At 40.1% G+C, this 20145-nt stretch overlaps 1 protein-coding gene across 6 annotated transcripts; it reads right to left on the reverse strand.

Annotated features, from left to right (window-relative positions):
* Window positions 1-312: 312 nt before the first annotated feature.
* Window positions 313-19867, reverse strand: TSC1 (TSC complex subunit 1). Of its 6 annotated transcripts, none has more exons than XM_057401596.1 (21): window positions 19562-19867; window positions 18817-18920; window positions 18027-18179; window positions 16167-16311; window positions 14986-15140; window positions 14567-14640; window positions 12937-13115; window positions 12392-12501; window positions 12030-12153; window positions 11527-11639; window positions 11118-11190; window positions 9704-9802; window positions 9033-9603; window positions 8483-8526; window positions 7676-7842; window positions 6615-6797; window positions 6137-6247; window positions 5443-5565; window positions 4274-4461; window positions 3999-4160; window positions 313-3412 (listed from the first exon to the last, which is right to left on the reverse strand). In XM_057401596.1, the coding sequence occupies exons 1-21, from the start codon at window positions 19665-19667 to the stop codon at window positions 2926-2928; spliced, it is 3471 nt and encodes a 1156-aa protein (XP_057257579.1). In that variant the 5' UTR covers window positions 19668-19867; the 3' UTR covers window positions 313-2925. The 6 variants fall into 6 exon arrangements, with proteins under 6 accessions (XP_057257579.1, XP_057257580.1, XP_057257578.1 ...); XM_057401597.1 differs by having other exon boundaries at window positions 4274-4458; window positions 11527-11642; XM_057401595.1 differs by having other exon boundaries at window positions 11527-11642; window positions 19562-19866.
* Between the last annotated feature and the right edge of the window lie 278 nt (window positions 19868-20145).

A 20145-nucleotide genomic window follows, 5' to 3' on the forward strand; every position in this document is an offset into this window, starting at 1 on the left:
GTAATATATATCCAATTCTTTTTTTTTTTTAAACTGGCAAGTACAGCTTTCCAAGACTAAGCTTGTTAAGGAATATGCAAATGGTTTAAAATAAGGTAAAAGCAAGTCAAATTCACTTTCTGCTTTGTATTCATTTCACCTACCCCACGCTGCAGAACTTATGGAACCCCACTCAAAAGGGGCAGAACCACTTACCTGCTCTGTGCTATGCAGCTCCTGGAAGATGTTTCAATACTGAACTTGTTTCTGCGCGTTTTGTCTCACCATGGCTTGGTCCCAGAGAGGTCAGCTTGGAGGGAATTTAACACAGAGTAGTGCAAAACAATACATTTTATTTGTTCACAGTTAAACACAAGCAACTGCCTTGACATTTTAGAACATTCTAATAAGGACAGCAAAACCTCCTTTTGGTTTAAGTTCTCTTTAGCTTACGATTGTACCATTTCCTTGTATTTCATATTTATGGCATTTAATGTGGATTGTTTAACATGCTTACAAAGAGCGAGGCAGGGAACAGATTAACTTGACAAAGACAGCAATTTTAGATTTAACTAAAAGCAGTCAGTTAAAAAAATCTGTTTCCACTTCACCGATGGGACCCCTTCAAACAAACTGCAAGTTAACTACATACAGCAGATCCATGATTTTTAGACTTAGAAAAAAAAAAAAGTAATTGCAAAATTTGTTCCTCCATAATCTTTGTGGTCCATAAACAAACCTAAAGTGGTTTCCACTACTATCCCGGTGCTAAAATCCTTTTTAAAAGAAGAAAAAAGTCACCTTATCACTGAGCTTGCATTACCGCCAGGGCACTTCTGTAACCGACAACAAAGACCGCCTCTCCGCACAACAAGTGACCTCATCCTGCAAGACACTCTCCTGGGCTCAGCAAAACACAAGGACGGGTCAATGAACTCCTCCAACAAAACAGCATCCAGTGGCCGAGCCCCCTTCAAGGTCAGTGTGCAAACCGTTCACTCCTGGGGCTGGCACCCGCTGGGGTAAGGGGCAAGAAACCTTCAAATCTGACCAAAACATATGCTACCACGTTTGCTACCACTAAGTCTTAGAAAGCCTATAAACATGTCGACAAAACCAGTCTGTCACTTACAACCAACTCTCTATTTTCTATTCCATGCAGATTCAAGCTTGGACAAAACCACTGAAGTTCACCTTTACTTTCAGAGTTAGGACTGACCAACCGAAAGGACACTGAGAATAATTTAGACAGGCAGAAATGTATTTAGACCCTAGGTGTTATGGAAGAAGCAGAAAGGTGAGGAGAAGTACTGTCAGGAACAAGTTAGCATATTGCCAGCTGCTCTTAGAAAGTCTTGTTCCTATTCAGGTTAAGAAGGGATTTGAACTACAAGTGCAAGTGTACTTGGACTTGATTTATATGTGAGACAGTTTTCAAACAGCAGCTGCCACCCACAGAACATTTAAGAAAAGAGGCCATGTGTGATGCAGAGTAACTGTGAAGCCTGATATGTCTAAGTACGCCTGGACCCAGACATATCTAACATTTAAAACAAGCACACTGCCTTCCTAACAGCAGGCTCTGCTCTGTCACGAAGGAGATTGAGTCTGACCACTGACAAGCCCTGATCCCACAATCCTCCTTCACAGAAGGCTCATCATTGACTTAAAAATATGATTAACACAGGAAGGCTTCACATGGAATTCTGATCCACAGTCTGAGCAGGCTTCCTCCTCGGCCTTGTCCTCTAAGGAAACAGGATGAGGACAAAGGGGAGATACCTAAAGCCAAATTACCATTGCCGAGCTGAAAAATGTGCTGCAGTCTGAACACAACAGGACTCAAAGGAAACCATATTCTCCAAGTCAAGTCTGAAAACATATTCCCAGGAAGAATGAAGCCAATTTCTTGGACTGAAAACACAGTGGCCTGGCTCAGACCAGGAACAAAGACCAGAATTACAAAGGAGAGTCAGGCAGCACAAGCATTTCCCTGATTAGAGAAACAAATGCTCCTCTGCAAATCTTCGTAAGTTTGCAATCCTACATATGTGTTCTGCGTGCTCTCCCTACTTGAGTGAAGCTTCATCTTCCCTCTTCTCCCACCCCAACCGCTTTCCCATATGAACCAGTCTGAGGTCAGTACCACTCTGTCAGGCAAACACTTAAAATACCAAGAAGATCAGAAGCTAGTGTTTTAGTCTAGTCTCCAGCATACGTGGTCTCTTCTGCATTACAAGCTCCAGTTCCTCATTAAGTGTTTGTTCAAATGCAACTTTCCAGGAAATGTTAAGGACAATATAAACAATGATCATGAATTAGGGTGAATGAATCATTTTGCAGAGGTACACTGTTCTTTAAACATTTAGATACTCAATCAGAGTCCAACTTAATGAAGACTGGGCTCTGAGGGACATGGGACAGTGGACAGGCAAAATAGAGACCTTTAGATGAATGCACTAGAAATTCTAGTGCTGCTTCTTTCCAGGATGAAAGCAACTGGAGTCACCTGGACAGCCAGCACAATTAACTGCTCTAAATTGGAAGCTTGCAAGGAAATACAAAGCATTCATAGTAGACTCACAAATGTTAATTTGGCCTCATATTGCACTCGAGTTCATAAATGCAGCCACTCAACTGGGGACAGGGAAAAAGGGAAAAAATACTTGCAATTGCTAACAGCTGTCCCTTCAAATTAGTACACGCTGCTAAGGACTGAATTTGAGAAAGAAGCAGGAGTTAGGCTGGGCGATTCAACTCCAGACCCAAAAATCCACTTTGCATTCATTCAGCAGCCTTCTTCTGTTTCTGGACATCAATCCTATTCCGCTGCATGAGCTAGCTGCTCAGACCAAAGAAACATAAAAGCTTTTAGTTAAACTTGCATTCACGCCTCCTGTTCTATGCCAAGAATATGAAAATAACACTGATTGACTGTCTTCCTTTTTAACTGTGGTCATGATGAGTTTCATTGTAGTCCATGATATGAAGCTGTCCAACACTGCTTTCCTGGATCTTAGGCGAGAGGCTAAGGTTATCAGGGCTTGGAGGGGCCTTTGTCTCCATGCTTGGATCTTTACATAGTTCAGTCTTTAGCGCATCAGAAAGCCTGTTGATGGTTACACCCTCCTCATCACACTGGCTCTCACTCTTGTTGCGAAATAATTCCCGTGCCTTCATTCCAAGGAAGCTCTTGGAGCTGGGGAGTGAACCTACAGTCAGTGGGACAGTAGACGAGGGCTCCAGCAACATGGATGTCTCCCAGCGACTGCTGAATCTCTGGTTCTGGGGTTTTTCTGGGGTGGAAAGCTCACCACTGCTGCCACCCTTACTGCTACTACTACCTCGAGTGCTGGGAGGTTTGGTCTCTCCATTTCTACCAATTGTTTCTTCATTGTATCCTGCCACAGTATCTTCATTACCACAATCCAGCCTGGTTTGAAAAAAGAAAGAGGATACAGTGACAAGAAAATGATAGCAACTGTTTACAATGAACAGGGAAACACTGGGGAAGGCAGATTATTCTGATCACTTTCTGTTTCTGCTACTGCAGATGTACTTCAAGAGTTTCCCTTTCACAATTCTGTAGCAAAGTAGAAGGGACAGAGGGTAACACACTCTGTGTCACACACACTCAGCTTTGCAACATACAGTATTTAAATCCAAAGCTGACAATAATCCCAAAGAAGAATGGAACTGAACTAGCTCCTGATCTGTTTGGGTAAAGGAGGAGACCATTCTTGGATTGTAGATCTTTTAACTAACCCCAGCACAGGTGATCACCACGAATCTGCTGGCAATGCAAGAAATTATCCTGATGCTGTAGCAGAATTTGGTGTATAAAACACCAAGTATGACCAGAGGGAAAGTACAGCGCTACCTTGATGCTCTAGGTAGACATATGTAAAACAACTACTTAAAAAGTGTAACAATTTGTAGATTAAAGGGACTGGGCTTTGACACAAACCAGAGCTTTCTCTGGCTCATGAGCCAAGCATATTTTACATCATCACCCTTACCTTTCTTCTGCCGCTTCAGCTGCTTCTGTTTTATCATCTTCAAGTTTTTTCAGTAGGCTGCTCTTCTCCAGACGGCCAAACAGATCCAAAATCTCCAGCTCAAATGCCTGAGTGATTCTTTTTTGGGCCTTGTACCTACTTTCTACTGCTTGCAGCTGACCTCTGAACAGAAAAACACATCAAAATCCATCAGGTCCAGTGTCTCTAGATTCTGCCTCAACTATGATAGCGCATCTGTCAATGCACCTCTCAAATTTTACATAGGACACCCCTACCTTGCTTGGATTTTAACATCTTCCAGGTATTTCTTTTGCTCCAGGAAGAGGTGGTCCTTTTTAGCAAGCTGAGATTCCAGTTCAGCTATCCGTTTCTGGGAAGCATCAAGCCTTTGACTTTGCTGCTGAACACACAGTTTTGCTTTCTCCAGTTCTTTCCGAAAAGCAGCATGCAACATTTCAACCTCCTCAAAGGAAAGAACACAATGTTAAAGTATAATTTGATTGTGTGTTACTTTTATTAGTATTTAGACATGTCTCAGATGCTATAAATAGGTACATTTTTAAGCAAGATGGAATAAAAGAAGTATTTCTAGAAATGGATACAGAAAATGAGATACTCTGAGGATGTGCACCATTAAGTTACTATAACTATACATCACGAATTTATTAACACATTAATGTTCCTTATGAAAAGCTCTTTTCAGCAAAGTAAACTTGGCAGTTCTGCACTGGCTTAGAACAGACAAACTCCATTTTAAAACCATTTTGCAATATGACTTTCATTAAATACCACTAAAATACTTTTTTTCTGTTTGGCTTATTATTCACCTCCTTTAATTACTTGCTCTCACGCAGGAGCAGTTACATTGTTGTGTAATTTACTTGTTTCTAATTAAAGTAAGGTTTCTTTGAAGTCAGGAAGTAAAACCATATGAACCACAGAAGTTAATACTAACTCTTAACAGGAAAACGACAGAGTGAGAATAAGACTACTTGTTTTAAAACAGCACCTCACTAAAACACAAAATCCTGGTTAAGAACTTTCCACATATTCTAGCACTACTACCCTGCATTATACACTTTCACAAACATAACAGCCAATCCAGCAAGTCTCCTGCCAATTATATTAAGAGAACATTAAGAGTCTTGGCCTTTAGCAAGAAAAAAATTACAAATAGCTTACATCAAGTGGCCAAAACTGACTTCAGATGTACCCTAACATCTACTTCTTAGCTTTCAGACACAGGACACTGAAGATATTCCATAAACTTGCAGCAAAAAATATCTGAACAGAAGATCAAATATTAAATCCAATCCCTGAAAATCGACTGCAAAGTGTCTGTTAAATTACGAGGCTTTTTCTCCATTCTCAACACAGGGCTGAGAACAGCTTGATGATGACCTCAAGTGAAGTATTCCTCAAAAGGCTTCCTCTGCAACCATACCTTTGTAGTGTCTGTGTGCTTGTGCTGCAGCTGCTCCAGGTACAACTCATTGACCTCTCCAAGAACCAGAAGTTGCCTGTTCAAGAACTCCATCTGCTGTTGCACTGATTCACTGTTGGAAAGCTTTAAAGGGAAATTGAACAGAATCAAACATTGGATTGAACAGTTCAGTGGGAGAGTCACATCTGACAGGCATTGTGTTCACAGGGTATTTTATAAAGGAGGGAGACAGACAAGAATCCAATGCATCATAGGTAATAAGTGTTAAATAAATCAATTTTGATAAAGCTGGTGACAGCCCATACAGAATTTCACCAGGCATTGCTCCCCTTAAGATAACCATGTTTCCACTTACACAAGAATGCCACTTCTGATAGGAAAAAGATCTCTAAAGTTTCAAGATTTAGCAGAGCTTTACTACCAGTTCATACTGCTCAATCTACAAAATCCTAATGTGGAAAAAGCAGCCAAAATGAGAAGTTTCAGAAGCCTCTGAACCGAATTAGAAGTTTTTTCCCAAAAATACATGTCTCCGTGTTGGTTTTATGCATTTAATATTAGATTCTATGGAACTAAGCACAGGCTTCTTTCAGAGCAAGAAAGAAAAAGCATCTGATAAAAGCTATCAGAAAAAAGAATCAAGCAAACAAACAGGAAGACACAACGGGACACTAGGAAGAGTGACTTTTCTTACCTTTTGAGAAACTTGGCTAAGCAGCAGTTCAGTGTGACACACCTTGTTGTTAGCCTTCTTTAGTTCTAACCTCAGATCTGCAATCATGTTTCGGCAGTCTTCCAGCTTGGTCTGCTCAAACAAAGAAACCAACTCACTCAGGGTTCTGAAGCTTTAATAAGGACTACCAACAGCAAATGGCTGGAGGGCTGTAACCCCTGGCACTATAAATTAAGATATGCTGAGCACTTTTGAAAGCCCAAATCCAGCTATGAAACTGCACTTTCCTATTTCCAAACTGAGAACAAGACAGAACTATAAAAAGATGATGATTTAAGGCATTTCCAATTATGCACTGTCATATACTGAATTAGGACAATTTCTCTAACAGAAATATGTAACTTTCTCTCAGGCATTTCATGCCATATTATTATTAGGAAGGTTATTTTTAAAACCAGTAAGTAGATAACACAATTTTGTTCAGTGTCGTGCTTCATACCTGCAATTCCTGGCTCTGGTTGTAGAATTCCTCCCGGTCATGTTGCAGCTGTCTGATCTGGCTGTGAAGCTGAGACACTATATTTTCATGTTCCTCCTGAAACTGGTGGTACCTTGCCTGTTCCTTCTGTAGACTGAGTTTCAAGGCCTGGATTTCTTTCTCCTGTAGTTTCAGCTGATCTTTCTGTTAAAAACCCCATACAAAGCATCAGATAGGACACATGCTTTGAGTTTGAACATCTAAAGTCATTACCTAAGTAAAGCTATCAATAGCATGCAGGCATAACACTTTTCCATAGATAAAATATTCTATATAGAACATGTTCTTAAAGTTTTGGGGGTTTCGTTTGGTTTTTGGCTGAAGAATAGATCAAACAGTGATAAAGCAGACAGACTGAAAACTCCGAGTCACATCCAAAGGCACAGTAAGCAACAGCCGATTCTTCCACTGCATCTCACCCTTTCAACAGGGACTCGGGCTTCACAGCAGAAGCAACGACTGATCTTTCAAAACCTATTTGGAAGTCTATTTTTGGCTCCTCCACTGCCTTATCAAAAGGTGAAACTGTTGATGGAACTAGCTATAATATGGAGATACAAAATAACACATGGCTAAATCTGTAATAAGACATCCTTCAATGCACTTATAACTTCAAATGGTAAATACCTCTGGAAAAGAACATGAGAGTTTCTAAAGTTTTTGCTATTACTCCTCAATTGAAGAGTGAAATAATTCAATAATAAGTTGTCTAGCTGGGCATTAAGTAACCATTCCTCTAGGTGTGAAGCCTTTAATATTATCCAAAGGTAAGTGCTGGCAGGGGTCATGCATGCAGGCATCCACTGATTCAGTTGCCTATGGTCAAACAGAACATCCTGGCTTTAATAATCACAGTGCACACAACTCATCCACAAGTTATTCCACAAACACTGACTTTAATAAGGGGAGAAACGAGGCTTCTTTTTTAATTGAGTGGTACTGAAATACGCTGGCCACACCAATTAAGACGTGTTCTAACAGCAGCATGTTTAAATCACTGCTAGAGCCGTGTCTCTGCTCACCATGGCAGCATTACGTTCCTCCAGAGCTGTTGCTTTAATCACTTTTCGCAGGAGCCGACGGTTCCGAAGGGCATGTTGCTGTCTTTTGAAGCGTTCATACAGTAACTGGTTGTGCAGCAGAAGCAATTGGTTACGCAGGGTGTGAATCTCATCTGAAGGGGGAGAACCTGGAGGTGGAGTTAAAAGGCAGAAGGTGGTACTGAATTGTCCCTGTTCCATCTACAGGAAATATTTTCTAAAATAAGCAAATTAGGTTTGTTTGAAATTAAAACTTAGAAAATTCTGTCTGCTCCCTTTGTCTCCAACATGAACTTAAAGTTTTAAACGATAAAGTTTTGAAGTATTTTCCCAGAGTAACATGTATATGCTTCCAACAGATTGATCCTTCTGTTTAGGAAGAAAAGGCAAGCTCACCATCACCACAGATGCCTAAGAGTGCAAAACTATGAGACACATGTGAAGCAGCAAGAAAAACAATCACCATTTGAGTTTTTAAATAGTATTGGAAAGGTGGAAGGACCTATTAAATGCATCACTGGAGGTTAGCAGATCTTCAGTGGTCAAAAGTAGAAATGTCTAGAACTGTGGGGAAAGCAGTTTTCACTTTTCAAAGATGAAAAAAAATAGCTCATCTCACTGGTGCACAGAAGTATATCTGCTGAGCACATAAACCAGGACTTAATGGAAGGCACCATCTTTCTGCAGCATTAGTTACAAAAATGAAATAAAAATAGGTTGCAGGTCTTTTTTTAAGCCAGTCTAATGATAGAGGAACAGATTGCCAAAACACGTGAGAAACCTCCTCACCTCCAAAGTGAGTCCAGTCAGCAGATTTGCTTGGCAGAGACAGTCTGAAAAATGAAAACGCAGCATAAACCAGTAAGTTTAAACATAAAAACACTCTGCAAGTCACCTGAAAGTGGAAAGCCCACCTCAAAAGAGCTTAATAAAAGTACAGCCTAATAAAAGTTCAACTACAGTCAGTCAATAGGAAAAGAATAAGGAGGAACTGTGCAAGCAGCAGGTTGCAGAGCATGGAGGGCATAAGCCTCAACATTTGCCTTTAAGTACCTTGTGCATGACTTACACCTGATTAACAAATCTCACAAACAGTGGTACCAAAACCTGCTTCGCCATCCCAAGCTCTGTTAGTACAGTAAGAGCACAGCAGTCACAGTCCCTTTGTATCAAAGCAAACATGTTACCACTGCAAATACAGAAATCCTCCACCCCAGAAACCAAAAGACAGTCTCATTGTAGATTTACAGACATAGCTGCTTTCTAGTCACAGCTATTAAAACAAAGCCAGCACAAACAGGAGTAACAAGAAAGTCTGCAAAGATTTTCAGTCACCTACTTGTTCAGCTCCTTAGTGTGCGCATCTGCTCCTTGCTGTATCAGTCTGTCCAGAACTTCCACAGGAGAAGTAGAGGACATACAGTCATCATCCTGGGCTCCCTTGGCTTTCTTTAGCAGCTCCTCAGTCTTCTTGCCAACGAAGAGGTAGGCAGTCTTTGGTAATGCAACCTCAAAAAGGTGCTCATAGAGGGGAGGCTGCCCACTCCGAAACACCGCTCTTCTTTGTGCTGGTACTTTGTAAGGGCTGGGAGTGAGGATACTGGTCTCTCCAGAGGTTCCTTCCCTGTTACCAGCAGGGCTTTCACCAGAGCCTCCACAGGGCTTGTCTATGGGAGTAAATGTTTGTTTGGGTGTTTCCCGTGCACTCTCAGGCCCAGACTTGTCCAGAGAAGATGTTAAAGGCTCAGAGGTCTGACTGTTTCCCTGAACGCTAGAGACTACCGAATGGGTCTTCTTCTGAGAGCCTGACAGACTTTCATTTGTGCGGTAAAACGGAGAGTCAAATCCTCCTCTAGGCACCATGTGCTCAGCATCAGTTGTGATCTCGGAGATCTCTTTAGATATTGCATCTGAGAAGGATGGGAGGGGGAAGCATAATTACGTATCTTGTATTTTGAAATTACAAACATTTCCGTAGCCAACATGAATGTAAGGATGACGAGTTATTACCTTCCTCTCTATCCTTTTCAGCACTATCTTCAAAAGACAAACCACCTAAAAACTCTGCAAGATCACTTAAGGTTACTGAACTTTTACTACCAGATGTGTCTGGAAAAAAAAAAAAAAAAAGGAAAGTTAGTTTTACAGGTGCTGTTTTCTTCAGCCTTAGCACAGCACAAAACAGAAGTCCTCTACTGCTGTAAGGTCCTTAGAATAAACTTGTTGCTCCTTCAGATGCTTCCTCAAAGGAGGAGGTCCATTCCGTGTAGGAACTAGTTCAGAGATCAGTCCTGATCCCAAAATGTATTTTGTAAACTTAGTATTTGCTACTGCACAGCAAGTGTAGTCAACCACCTCTATGAATAAGGATGTGTTGTTTGCAATTTAACCCATTAAATAAAATGGCTTAAGTTTAGTGTGACCACTATAGTTCCACACTAGCATTAAACTCCCTTTCAGCTTCTGATCTGGCTACACAAGGACACAATACTTGTGGAAAACAGGAAGTTTATCAAACAGATGTAATACATACTTGACAATACGCGGCTACTGATCAAAACTCTGAGACACTGAAGCATGCAGGATAGAAACCTCTTGCTCACAGCTCAGTCACAGATTAGGAGCCCACTGAAAAGCCTTGCCTGTTCCTAACATGTAGTTGAGGAAGTTCAGATTCCAGTGCTGGTATATGACTTCACCAAGGAAAAACAGTTATAAATTTCATTATCATCTCCACTTTGAGGATCGTAAAGATCAGTAAGGAAGGCTCAAATACAGTGCCAAAATCCTTTTCTACAGCTGTAGATGACAGAGAAGGGAAAATGGACTCTAGATATACCTATTAGAAGCTGAGCTCCTCAACCATCCACTGTTGATTTCAATAATCCACAGGCCTTTAAAAAAGTTTCAAGTACAGCAATGCAATTGTAGATAGAAAATAATTTTCCCCAAAAGCCTTTAAAAGGGACCCTCATCTTGATCATTATGTGCAGCCTTACAGTTTGATCCAAACATGTGACACAAAACTTGGAAGTAAGACTTCATATACAACTTGCTGCTTTTCATAAAAACAAGAAGAATGACCCTCAAAGAATCAGCTTTCTTTAAAAAAATATGTAATTTGCAGCCTTCAGTGTAGATCTGAGCATTTAAACATGCACAAGAATGCATGAGGGCCAGTTAAAAAAAATAACCTGTAAGCTATTTCTGAAGGTGAATAGTGAAAACGAAATCAAAAGCATCACAAGGTTTTAAGTTGACGCATAGGTTTAGGCAGGATCCTGGAACTACAAACAACTCAGGGGTGGAAAAAAGGGAAAAAGAAAAACCTGTGGAAAAGTGTTTGGCAACTGGAACACGTGTCAATACAAACAGGATTTGTTTACAATAGGGTACTGAAATGGGGAGAGGAAAACGGTTTTACCCAGTGATTTATCGCTGTTTATGACATTTTGCTGTCGGTACAGTAAAGGCCTCCCAGAATCTGGTTTGTCCTCCTGAAAAAAACACAACAAAACAAAACCAAAAATAGATTCTTTGCATCAGACATCTCTTGGAAACAAACCTCTTGACAGTATCATAGAAAGGAAATTCCAACAAACAGATGGCTTAAACAGCAAACCAATACAAGCAGTCTTAAAACTGTGCAACTGGAAGTGGCAATAGTTGTCTTAACTTAGAAGAAAATGAACTTTTGCAATGAAATGCAACACTTTTTGTGGACCAGTTACTCTGATTTTGGTAGTGTTTTCCTTCTCAGTTATGGTCACTGCATGTATGGCAAGTCAATGAAAAAAATATCAGATTTGTTTGGCAGAAGAATTTTGTTATACCTTTTTAGGAGGCGTGGCAGCAGCTGAAGGGAGTGAAACATGCACAAAGTCATCTGAAGTGCAGGGTGGAGGAGGAGATGTGGCTGGCGTTCCCAAAGGTGTTCCTTTCCCCCCTGCTGAAAAGGAGGAGCAAACGTTTTCTCAGCAGGCTCCCACTGCCTCCCTTCAGCTGAATATTGTATGTGAAGAATTGTCCGTTTAAACACTATCTCAAGCATTTACTTCTTAAATGTCTTTCAACTATTTACCAACATAAAAGTGCACAGTTTCCAAAAGACCTGCTTCAGACTTTGGCACTTAACTCACTGTAAGTTATTTCCTATCTCAATGTTTGCATTAGCACTGCTCCGTATGACCAGGTACTCACTTAACAGAAGTAATGACGTAAGCCTATCAAATAGCATGGTGTGGTATTCCCATTTAAGAAGCTGACAGCAAAATTCGTAGCCAGAATTTCTATTTTAATAAACTTTGAAGGCCTAATTCCAAAATTCAGCACGTACCAGGTGTGCCAAATGCTTTGCTGTAAGGTTGTGATGCAGACTGGGATGAGTCTGACGGGACAACTCCAGGGGAAGTTGGTGGAGTGGTCATACCACAAACTGCAGAAGGACTCCAGATGGTAACCTATGGAAAAGCAATACACAACAAACACATATCAGGGAAGCTCAGAAAAGGAATACATGAAGCATCTGCATCCAGGTTCTGACACAGGAAATCAAGTTGGGATTAAATATGAAATGTACACTAAGTTCTGAAGAACTCATGGTACATCTCAGAAACATGAATTTTTAAGACTGTCAGGAGAAGCTATGAAAGCAGCACAGAGCATTAAAAGTGCGCTATGCTTTGTCTTCTGCTTTACCTGCTGTGGCTCAGTTGACAGCCGTACTGACTGAGAGCTCAGGATCTGAGGTAGCTGCCCTGGCATTTGTGATAGTGTTAGCCGAGGAGTAGAATATGGGGTAGAAGTCCCTGAAAGTTTAAAAAAAAATAGAAAAATTAAAAGTATCCAACACATCAAATACAAGTCAATGATTTTTCTGGTTTGTATTTAAAAACTTTTAACCAAAGCATTTCAAATCCATTCAACATACACATTTGTAGCTAGCAAACAAGAGACCTTTCTTCCAGCCCAAGAAAACACCTACTGAATATATCACGCAAATTACAGCTTTTTTAGTTGTTGTTGGTTGTTTTGGGGTGGTGGGAAGGCAACTTTGTGAACATGCTGCATGTCTGCGTGACCAGAACATGTATCTATATGTATATATTTTTTTAAATTATGGTTTATGTTCTGGTGCCTAAGAATTGGACTTTAAGTGGGATAAACTATTAAGATGTCTTTTTGCTACAGGGCCAGTTTTCCTCCAGAAGTTGGGCATTCATTAGCTGTCAGGCAGGTCTTACCATAGCTGCTCTGTGTGTCAATGTAACAGCTGGCACTGGGGTCAGTGTGATGATGTTTTAAACTTGTGCAGAGCTTCCGAGACACAGAGTAATAGCCATCTTCATATGAGGCTTCTGCAGGGTCCAGGGAGATTTTGGCACATTCTATCACAACATCATGAGTTTCTAGTCTTTTCCACCTGCAGACAGTTTTTGGATCCAAAAGAGTAAGTTAGTCAATTATTGTTACAAACAAGAGTTCCTGGAGATTATGAGGAATTGGCTTGTAGGATGGCTCATTTGTTTCAGACAGCTTTGCATGCTCCCACCCAAAACTGGAACAAGGCACCAGACAGAAATTGCAAAGGAGACTTGTAAGGGGGGGGTCTCAAATAGGAGACAAAACAGCTTTGACACAGAGATCCATATAGGTCTGCCATGGAGCACTCTGGAAATGAGGAACAGCATACGAAGACTTGGTTGATCCTGAGCTTCAGCAGCTGTAGAAATCAGCTCAACTAGACTCAGATGTTGGTAGTCAAAATTTAGACATGCCAGCAATGAGGAAATCCTAGATTATTTAAGCAAACACCATCTGCAATGCCAAGTTTCAGGTCTGTGTTTTATCTCCAATGTTCTAGAATGTGTTCCTTTTTTTTTTTTTTTATTATTACTATTTCCTTCATTCTGAAAACTTTTTGTCACTAAATCAAGCAGCCAGATTAGATGACCTGCTATTTCAGGGGATGGAAATTCACTGTAAAGAAAGTTGTCTGGCTGAAGGCTGTCTACTAATGCCCGAGTTGCTTTAGAATGTAAGATATTATGTGCAAGATACCAAATGAGAAGGCTTCAACTGGTAGCTTTGTGCCAATTGTACTCCTTAGTGGTGCCACCCTCCCCCCTATCTGGCAGAAGCCTGCAAAATTGAGCCTTGTGATAGTCAATAGGTTCCCATTTAGTAGTGTTTTCCTAGTGGCTCTGAAAAGCAGGGCAAGAGCACTACTGTGCAGCAACAAGAGTCAATTTCTCCTCTTCAGTGGCTGGGCCTGTGGAGACAAGAGAAAAGCAGCAAGTGGTGCTGCTGCAGGCAAATGAGCCTATTTCTAAAGAAAACTAATACAGCTGATAACGTTAAGACATACCTGTTAAAAGAATTGATCTGTTAACTGAACCAATATCTAGGTACCAAAACAAGACACACTGAAGCCATTTTAAACACTTAAATCCTACCAAGTACTTCAACAAATCAAAAAAATAAGACCCAAACCATAAATCAATGAAGTGGTAGTTTATTCAGTATAAGCAAACTCTTTTGGAACTTGATGAGAATGTTTAATCTTTAAGTTATAAAATTAAGGCAAAGTCAACTGTTAAACAGAAGAGAGATTCTACTCCTGACACAAGATTAATTTTAGAACCCCAATGTTCTTAATGGCCTTTCACAACAGTCTTCTCTTATTCATCCAGTTCTAGGCTTGGATGAAGAAAGTCTAAACGTCTACCTGGTGTACCTATGAATATGGGTGACAAAACGCCACTGGCACACACTGATGCTGACAGAAAAGGTTTTGCTGTAGGCCTTGTGAAATAACCCCTTTAAGAGCTGCTTATTTATAGACCTTCCTAATAGCAGAGTGAACGTATATACCTTCGTGGGTCCAGTTCATGGTCCTTAGATCCAGTCACTAATTCTGGATGTATTCGCACATGTTCCATCATTGGCTGAATGAGCAAGAGCAAGGAGAAGAATGTATTATCAGTACAGCATCTTTTGGGTGCACTGAACTACACAAAGCTGATGAAGCATCTACTGATCCCAATAGTTCAGAATGTTACATTTAACAGATAAAAAAGCTAATGCACATCATCACAACTTCAAGAGATGATCCCGCTGCCAACTGAAATTTCAGTCTTCCAACAGGCAGTTTTTATTCTGTTTTGTTGAGCAGCCCTCAGTTAAACCCACACAAATGTATTAAATTGGCAAATACCTGCCTTTATACAGCTAGGAACTCCTTGTCTCAGATAATATAGAAATAAGCATTTAATATAGAAATAGCATTTTACCTTGACTACCTCTTCAAAGGTCTCCAAGTTTTCCTTCATACTGTAGTGAGAACGCAGAAAGGAGACAAAATTGCAAGGATACATTCCATAAAGACGATGAAAGAGAGCATAAACACTGGCATGAAGATGGACAAGATATATCTCTGCCACATGACCTGGAAAAAGTAATTAAAATACTTTTCATTACATTGGAGAAAAGAACAAAGCTTCTAAGAATGCAAGAAACGTACTTTAAAATTTGAAATGTTAACTGGAACAAGTCTTCTGAGACACAAATAGTCCCTCGAGAAACTGTGAAATCTGAAAGAACAGGCAACACCTATTCATCAGTTCACAGCAAAACCGAATATTAAGATATGGACCAATAATTCCAACCAGTATTCTGTCATTCTTGAAGCATAACATTTATTGTTTTACTCAAGCTAAACCCCGAAACACCTCTGAACAGTGAGCCTGAGTCTGCAGGGCTGAAGGGTTAAAAAAGGAGGTTTGCTTCATTTCAAAAGGAAAAACTAACAGCTTGTATCCACACAAAGCAATTACAACAGACTTGAATCCTACCAGCTGTCTTGTAAGTTCCAATCCTATATCCTATTTGCAACCAAATGGCCCTCTAAATAGCATCTCTATGTGCTGAACACAGCACTTGTTCACACAGCCATAAGACACGTACGTAGGTAACAGCAGTGTTAGATATCAGACACCTTACAACAAATTCAACAAACCCAATGTTACAACTGAGAGGACTAGTTTTACCAACACTTTCATGACTACTAATAGTTGCACATTAACAGAAACTCTTCCATGTTGCTTCTTTCCCCTCCCCATCCTTCCAGGGAATCTCAGTTTCCCAAGTATCTGCCTCAAATGTTAGCATTTTCCCTTATCCATCAAGATCAATCTCTGCTTTTCACTGTCATCAGGGTAGCATTTCAGTCCAGTGAAACTTCATGAAGTTTCCATGGAGCACCACATGGAAGACTCTAAGAGACTTCTGAATTTTAAGCAAAGCAGCACTCCCTGATGCTAGCTATCAAAAATACTTTGTGGGCTTAATACATAATTTCCTGCATTTAAATAATCTCAGACCAGTAAGAGTCTTCGAAAGAAAGCGCTTAGGCACTGAATACAACAAGGATACTACTAAACCATAACTGCATGCAACAAAGTTGAATTCTCACCTGGATTCTGCAAGCACCAGGCTGAGAGACGCCCAAAGATACCAAAGAAATCATGAAGGTACTGTTTGCCAGACTGAGGAATCATTGGCAACATGGTTATTAGCACTAGGACACCTGTGGTGAGTACTACTACATCTGTGTCAGTCTGCAAGAAGGGAAAAAACCTGCATTAGTCAGTTAAAAGTGTTGAACTTATTTTTTTCCAAGGATGAAATGAACACTGAATCATCATCATGGAAAAAGTCCCCTACTTCAGAACAGTCCCTTTCAAATCTATCATAACTTCATGGACCAAGATTCTTCTCTTTCATCCACAACTCTAAGAAAAAAGATTCCGGATTCTGGCTCCTACTCTACTGCTACTTCACTGTATAAAGATTTTACCTAGATAAATAGGGAGTATCACCACAGTTCCACAACTGAGTAGAAAATATGTACCTTATGTACCACATTCCTTCTTTCCCAGAGCTAAGAACACACTGCATTCAGAGCCTAGGAAACTGCAAATCTGATCAGGGTGTTCAAGGATGTTGACCCATTACCAGTGCAAGTGTCAAAAGCTTTTCTATTAAAGCTGCTTGACAACTCTGGCTGCTAAGATCTCATAAAGCAGTGATTTAAACAATAACTAGAACCCCTTGGCTTATACCAAGAGAAAGGGATGTGGCAGTAAAAATCTTTAGCTAGATAAAACAGTAATAAATAATCAGATTTTAGGACAGGACACAGATGATGTTCAAACTCTTTCCTAGCTTAATGCACATTTTCCTTGGCTCCTCTGTTTTGTGAGGACAGGGGTGCAAACAGCACTGGTAAGCATGCAGGCAGGTGACACCAAACTGGTCCTGGTATCTCTCAAGAGCCACTTGGGCTGATCAGACATATTTAGTGCTATGGATTTTTCTTCCTGTGTGTAATGTACTGCCTCTGTTGTCCTTCAGTCTGATACAACCTTTCACAGCACATTTCATGTCCATCCCCATCCCTCTGACATCCCTAGCACTTCACATCTCTGATCTGCTCCCACCAGCTTTCTCACACATTTCACTCCTCTCACAGTTAGATAAGACTCACACTGAAAAGGATAACAGAACTCACCAGGCACATCAGGAGTCCCAGTAACAGCACCTGTAGCTTCTTTTTTGGCAGTTACAAATTCATTGTATTTTTGTTTTGAAGCACACTGGCACTTGACTACATCATGCATTTTAATGTGACTTTAATGACTAATATGAATTCTTCACTATCCTATTAAAATCATATTACTGACAACACATCCTAGGTCTCAAAACACTTTCTGTTCTTTATTCACTGTTACAATATTGTACAGGATTGTAACAGCTAAATTTTCAGAGGGAAAAAGAAAAATGCAAAGCATGGGGAAACAGACACCTCCTTATCTGCAGCTAGTAAAGTCTGCTAATTCCAAGGTAACTGCACCATGAAATATCTTGCATGACCCATCTACACTGCAAGTAAAGTATATTACCTTACATGCACAAGTTTCAGAATGCACTAATGGGAAGTTATTGCATTCCTCATTAAGTTCACACTCAAGATATCCACCAGCTACACCGATGGTCCCCTTGCCCTTAACTTCCTTTTAGAAAAGTTGCAGTAAACTTTCCTAACTCAAAGTTATGCAGTGACAGTGGCTTTTAGGAAAAGACTGTCAGTAATAACAGGATCAGCACAGAATATTCAGTTATAATAACTGGCTCAGTATTTTAATCAACATTTTACATTCTCTCACAGCTTAACTAAATGTCATCAAACCAGAAAATAATTGCCTTGCATTACAAGTATGTATATTTACATCAGGTGTACAACAATTTTATGGACAACACTGACAGTTCTTACCTTGAGACATTTAAGTAATGAGAGTAGGAGAGGTGCTTGAGAAAGTTTATGTTTCCAAGATGGTTGTCGTCTTATCACGTGTCCCAGCAGAGAGAGAGTGGGTAAACGGGTAGCAGCTTTGCCCATATATTCATTAATTTTATCCAGCAGATGCTGATAGAGGATTTTGCAGAGAACAGTAAAGAAAGGAAAGGCATTTATTTTTAACTGGCACATATTCTTTTTCACCAATCTATAACCAGCAGTTTGCCACTACCAATTACAGAAACTATGGACATTTTACAAATATACAGGATCTAAGAGCAAATAAAACCCAGCAATAACTTTAAGCCTGCTGGTAGTGAACTGTTTCAGTCCAGAAGCTGTCACTGCACTTCAAAATGTTTATCATAAATAAATAAAAATCTGGCCAGCAGAAGTAAAGCAACTTGTAGTGCTATTCTCTCAAGCTATCTAAAAATCCATACTTACTCTCAAAATACCCCATTTGTTTTAGGCTAGCACATCCAGCACTGCACAAGCATCAGTAAAACTGCAAAGACAACATCAGTCCCCAGAAAAGCTTTCATTTATAGGGGTTCTTTGCTTAATTGGGTCAATTTAAGAAACCCAAGAAACACAGAACTTTGAAGCTTTTTTAAAACTTAACTACTCTTACTACGAAGATACTGCATCTCTACAACAAGGTAATTCTATACTGCAATGGAAAAACAGAGGTCTAACAGATGCTATTTAAAGGCTGCTTCAATACCAGGCTAAAAATTTGCCGTACAAAACAAGACTTCTTCACCTTGTCATGAGGCTCTTGCAGTGTGGACAATATATGCAGCGCCTGCTGAGAATTGGTTTCCAAGTAGTAGTCCACCAGGCTGTTCACAAGCATAGGTCCACGGTCTGTCATTTGTTTACAGCAAGAAAAACACACACATATATTCTCAATACACCAAAAACAAAGCATCTGTTACAGGGACATTACACAACTTCGTAGAAACTATTACACAATTTATAACATAAACCAGTACTTGGTGTTTACAAAGCAGCTGGGAAAATGAGACCTCTCAACTCCATTTTCTAGTTCTTACCCATTCATGCAGTTGCATTTGGCTTGGGGAAGGTAAGTGGGGCTTTTTAATAACTAACAAGTATTGTCTGACCTTCGGTGGGGTATTTTATTCATGTTTACTTTTTGAATTAACAGAATCCTGCTAGTTCCCATAACGTGGATACCTAATTCTTTCTAGATACACTTGACAAAGTTTCATCAGCTCACAGCTTGAGGTTATGCCCTGGGAAAAGCTAGTCATTTTATAATAGCATTTTAACAATTATGTAACAGACTTTCCAAGTGGAATGCTATTAAGCAAAATGGACTGAAGAGAAGCCTTAATCCTTAAAGCAATTTCAAACCCAAATATCAAGAGTTTCTTTCAAGTTACATTTGCAAAGACTGTGTTTGATAGAAAAAAAACACAACCCGTTACTTCTACTGGTGTAAAAGCACAACCCTTCCTCAAATTACGTCAAAGGATACATACCACAAATGAGATTATCTTTGAAGGCAGCTGTTATATCTTCCAGGACACCCAGAATTGGAGAATCCAGCATTGAGAGGAGCTCACCAACATTTCCTTGCTGTGCCATGATGCACGTACTGACATGAATGTGGAGGTTAAAATTTCAGGAGTTCCTCATTGGTGTCTCTTACCATACTAGAAGAGAAGAGAGAGCAAATGAATGAACTTTCCCTTTCCATTCTGCATATCCCATCTCTTCCCTATTTCTTTTCTGCAGTATTGCCCATTTAATACTGAAAGGATTCATGGAGTTTACACACCTGCAATAAAAGCTGTAAGAGAAGTTTACAAACAAGCCAGTGAGTCACGAGCAGGGTTTTCTTCGTAATTTTGAGACACTAATCTGTTCTGCAGAAGGCACTGGCTAGCACATATACACTGTCAGAGCATTCCATGACTATACTGGCTTTAATTTGCTCTCCAGGTCAGTCAACTAAGACTAAAGTTTTGAATAAAACGCAAATAGCTCCTGGAATAACTCCATTCTCACTTTCTTACAGCAATTTCTCCTCAACCAAAAGTGCAAGTCCTTCGTATAGTTGTCT

Source organism: Pezoporus wallicus, unplaced genomic scaffold (genome assembly GCF_028554395.1).
Source record: "Pezoporus wallicus isolate ANWC-B61680 ecotype Strahan unplaced genomic scaffold, APGP_CSIRO_Pwel_v1 contig_8013, whole genome shotgun sequence".
Taxonomy (NCBI): domain Eukaryota; kingdom Metazoa; phylum Chordata; class Aves; order Psittaciformes; family Psittacidae; genus Pezoporus; species Pezoporus wallicus.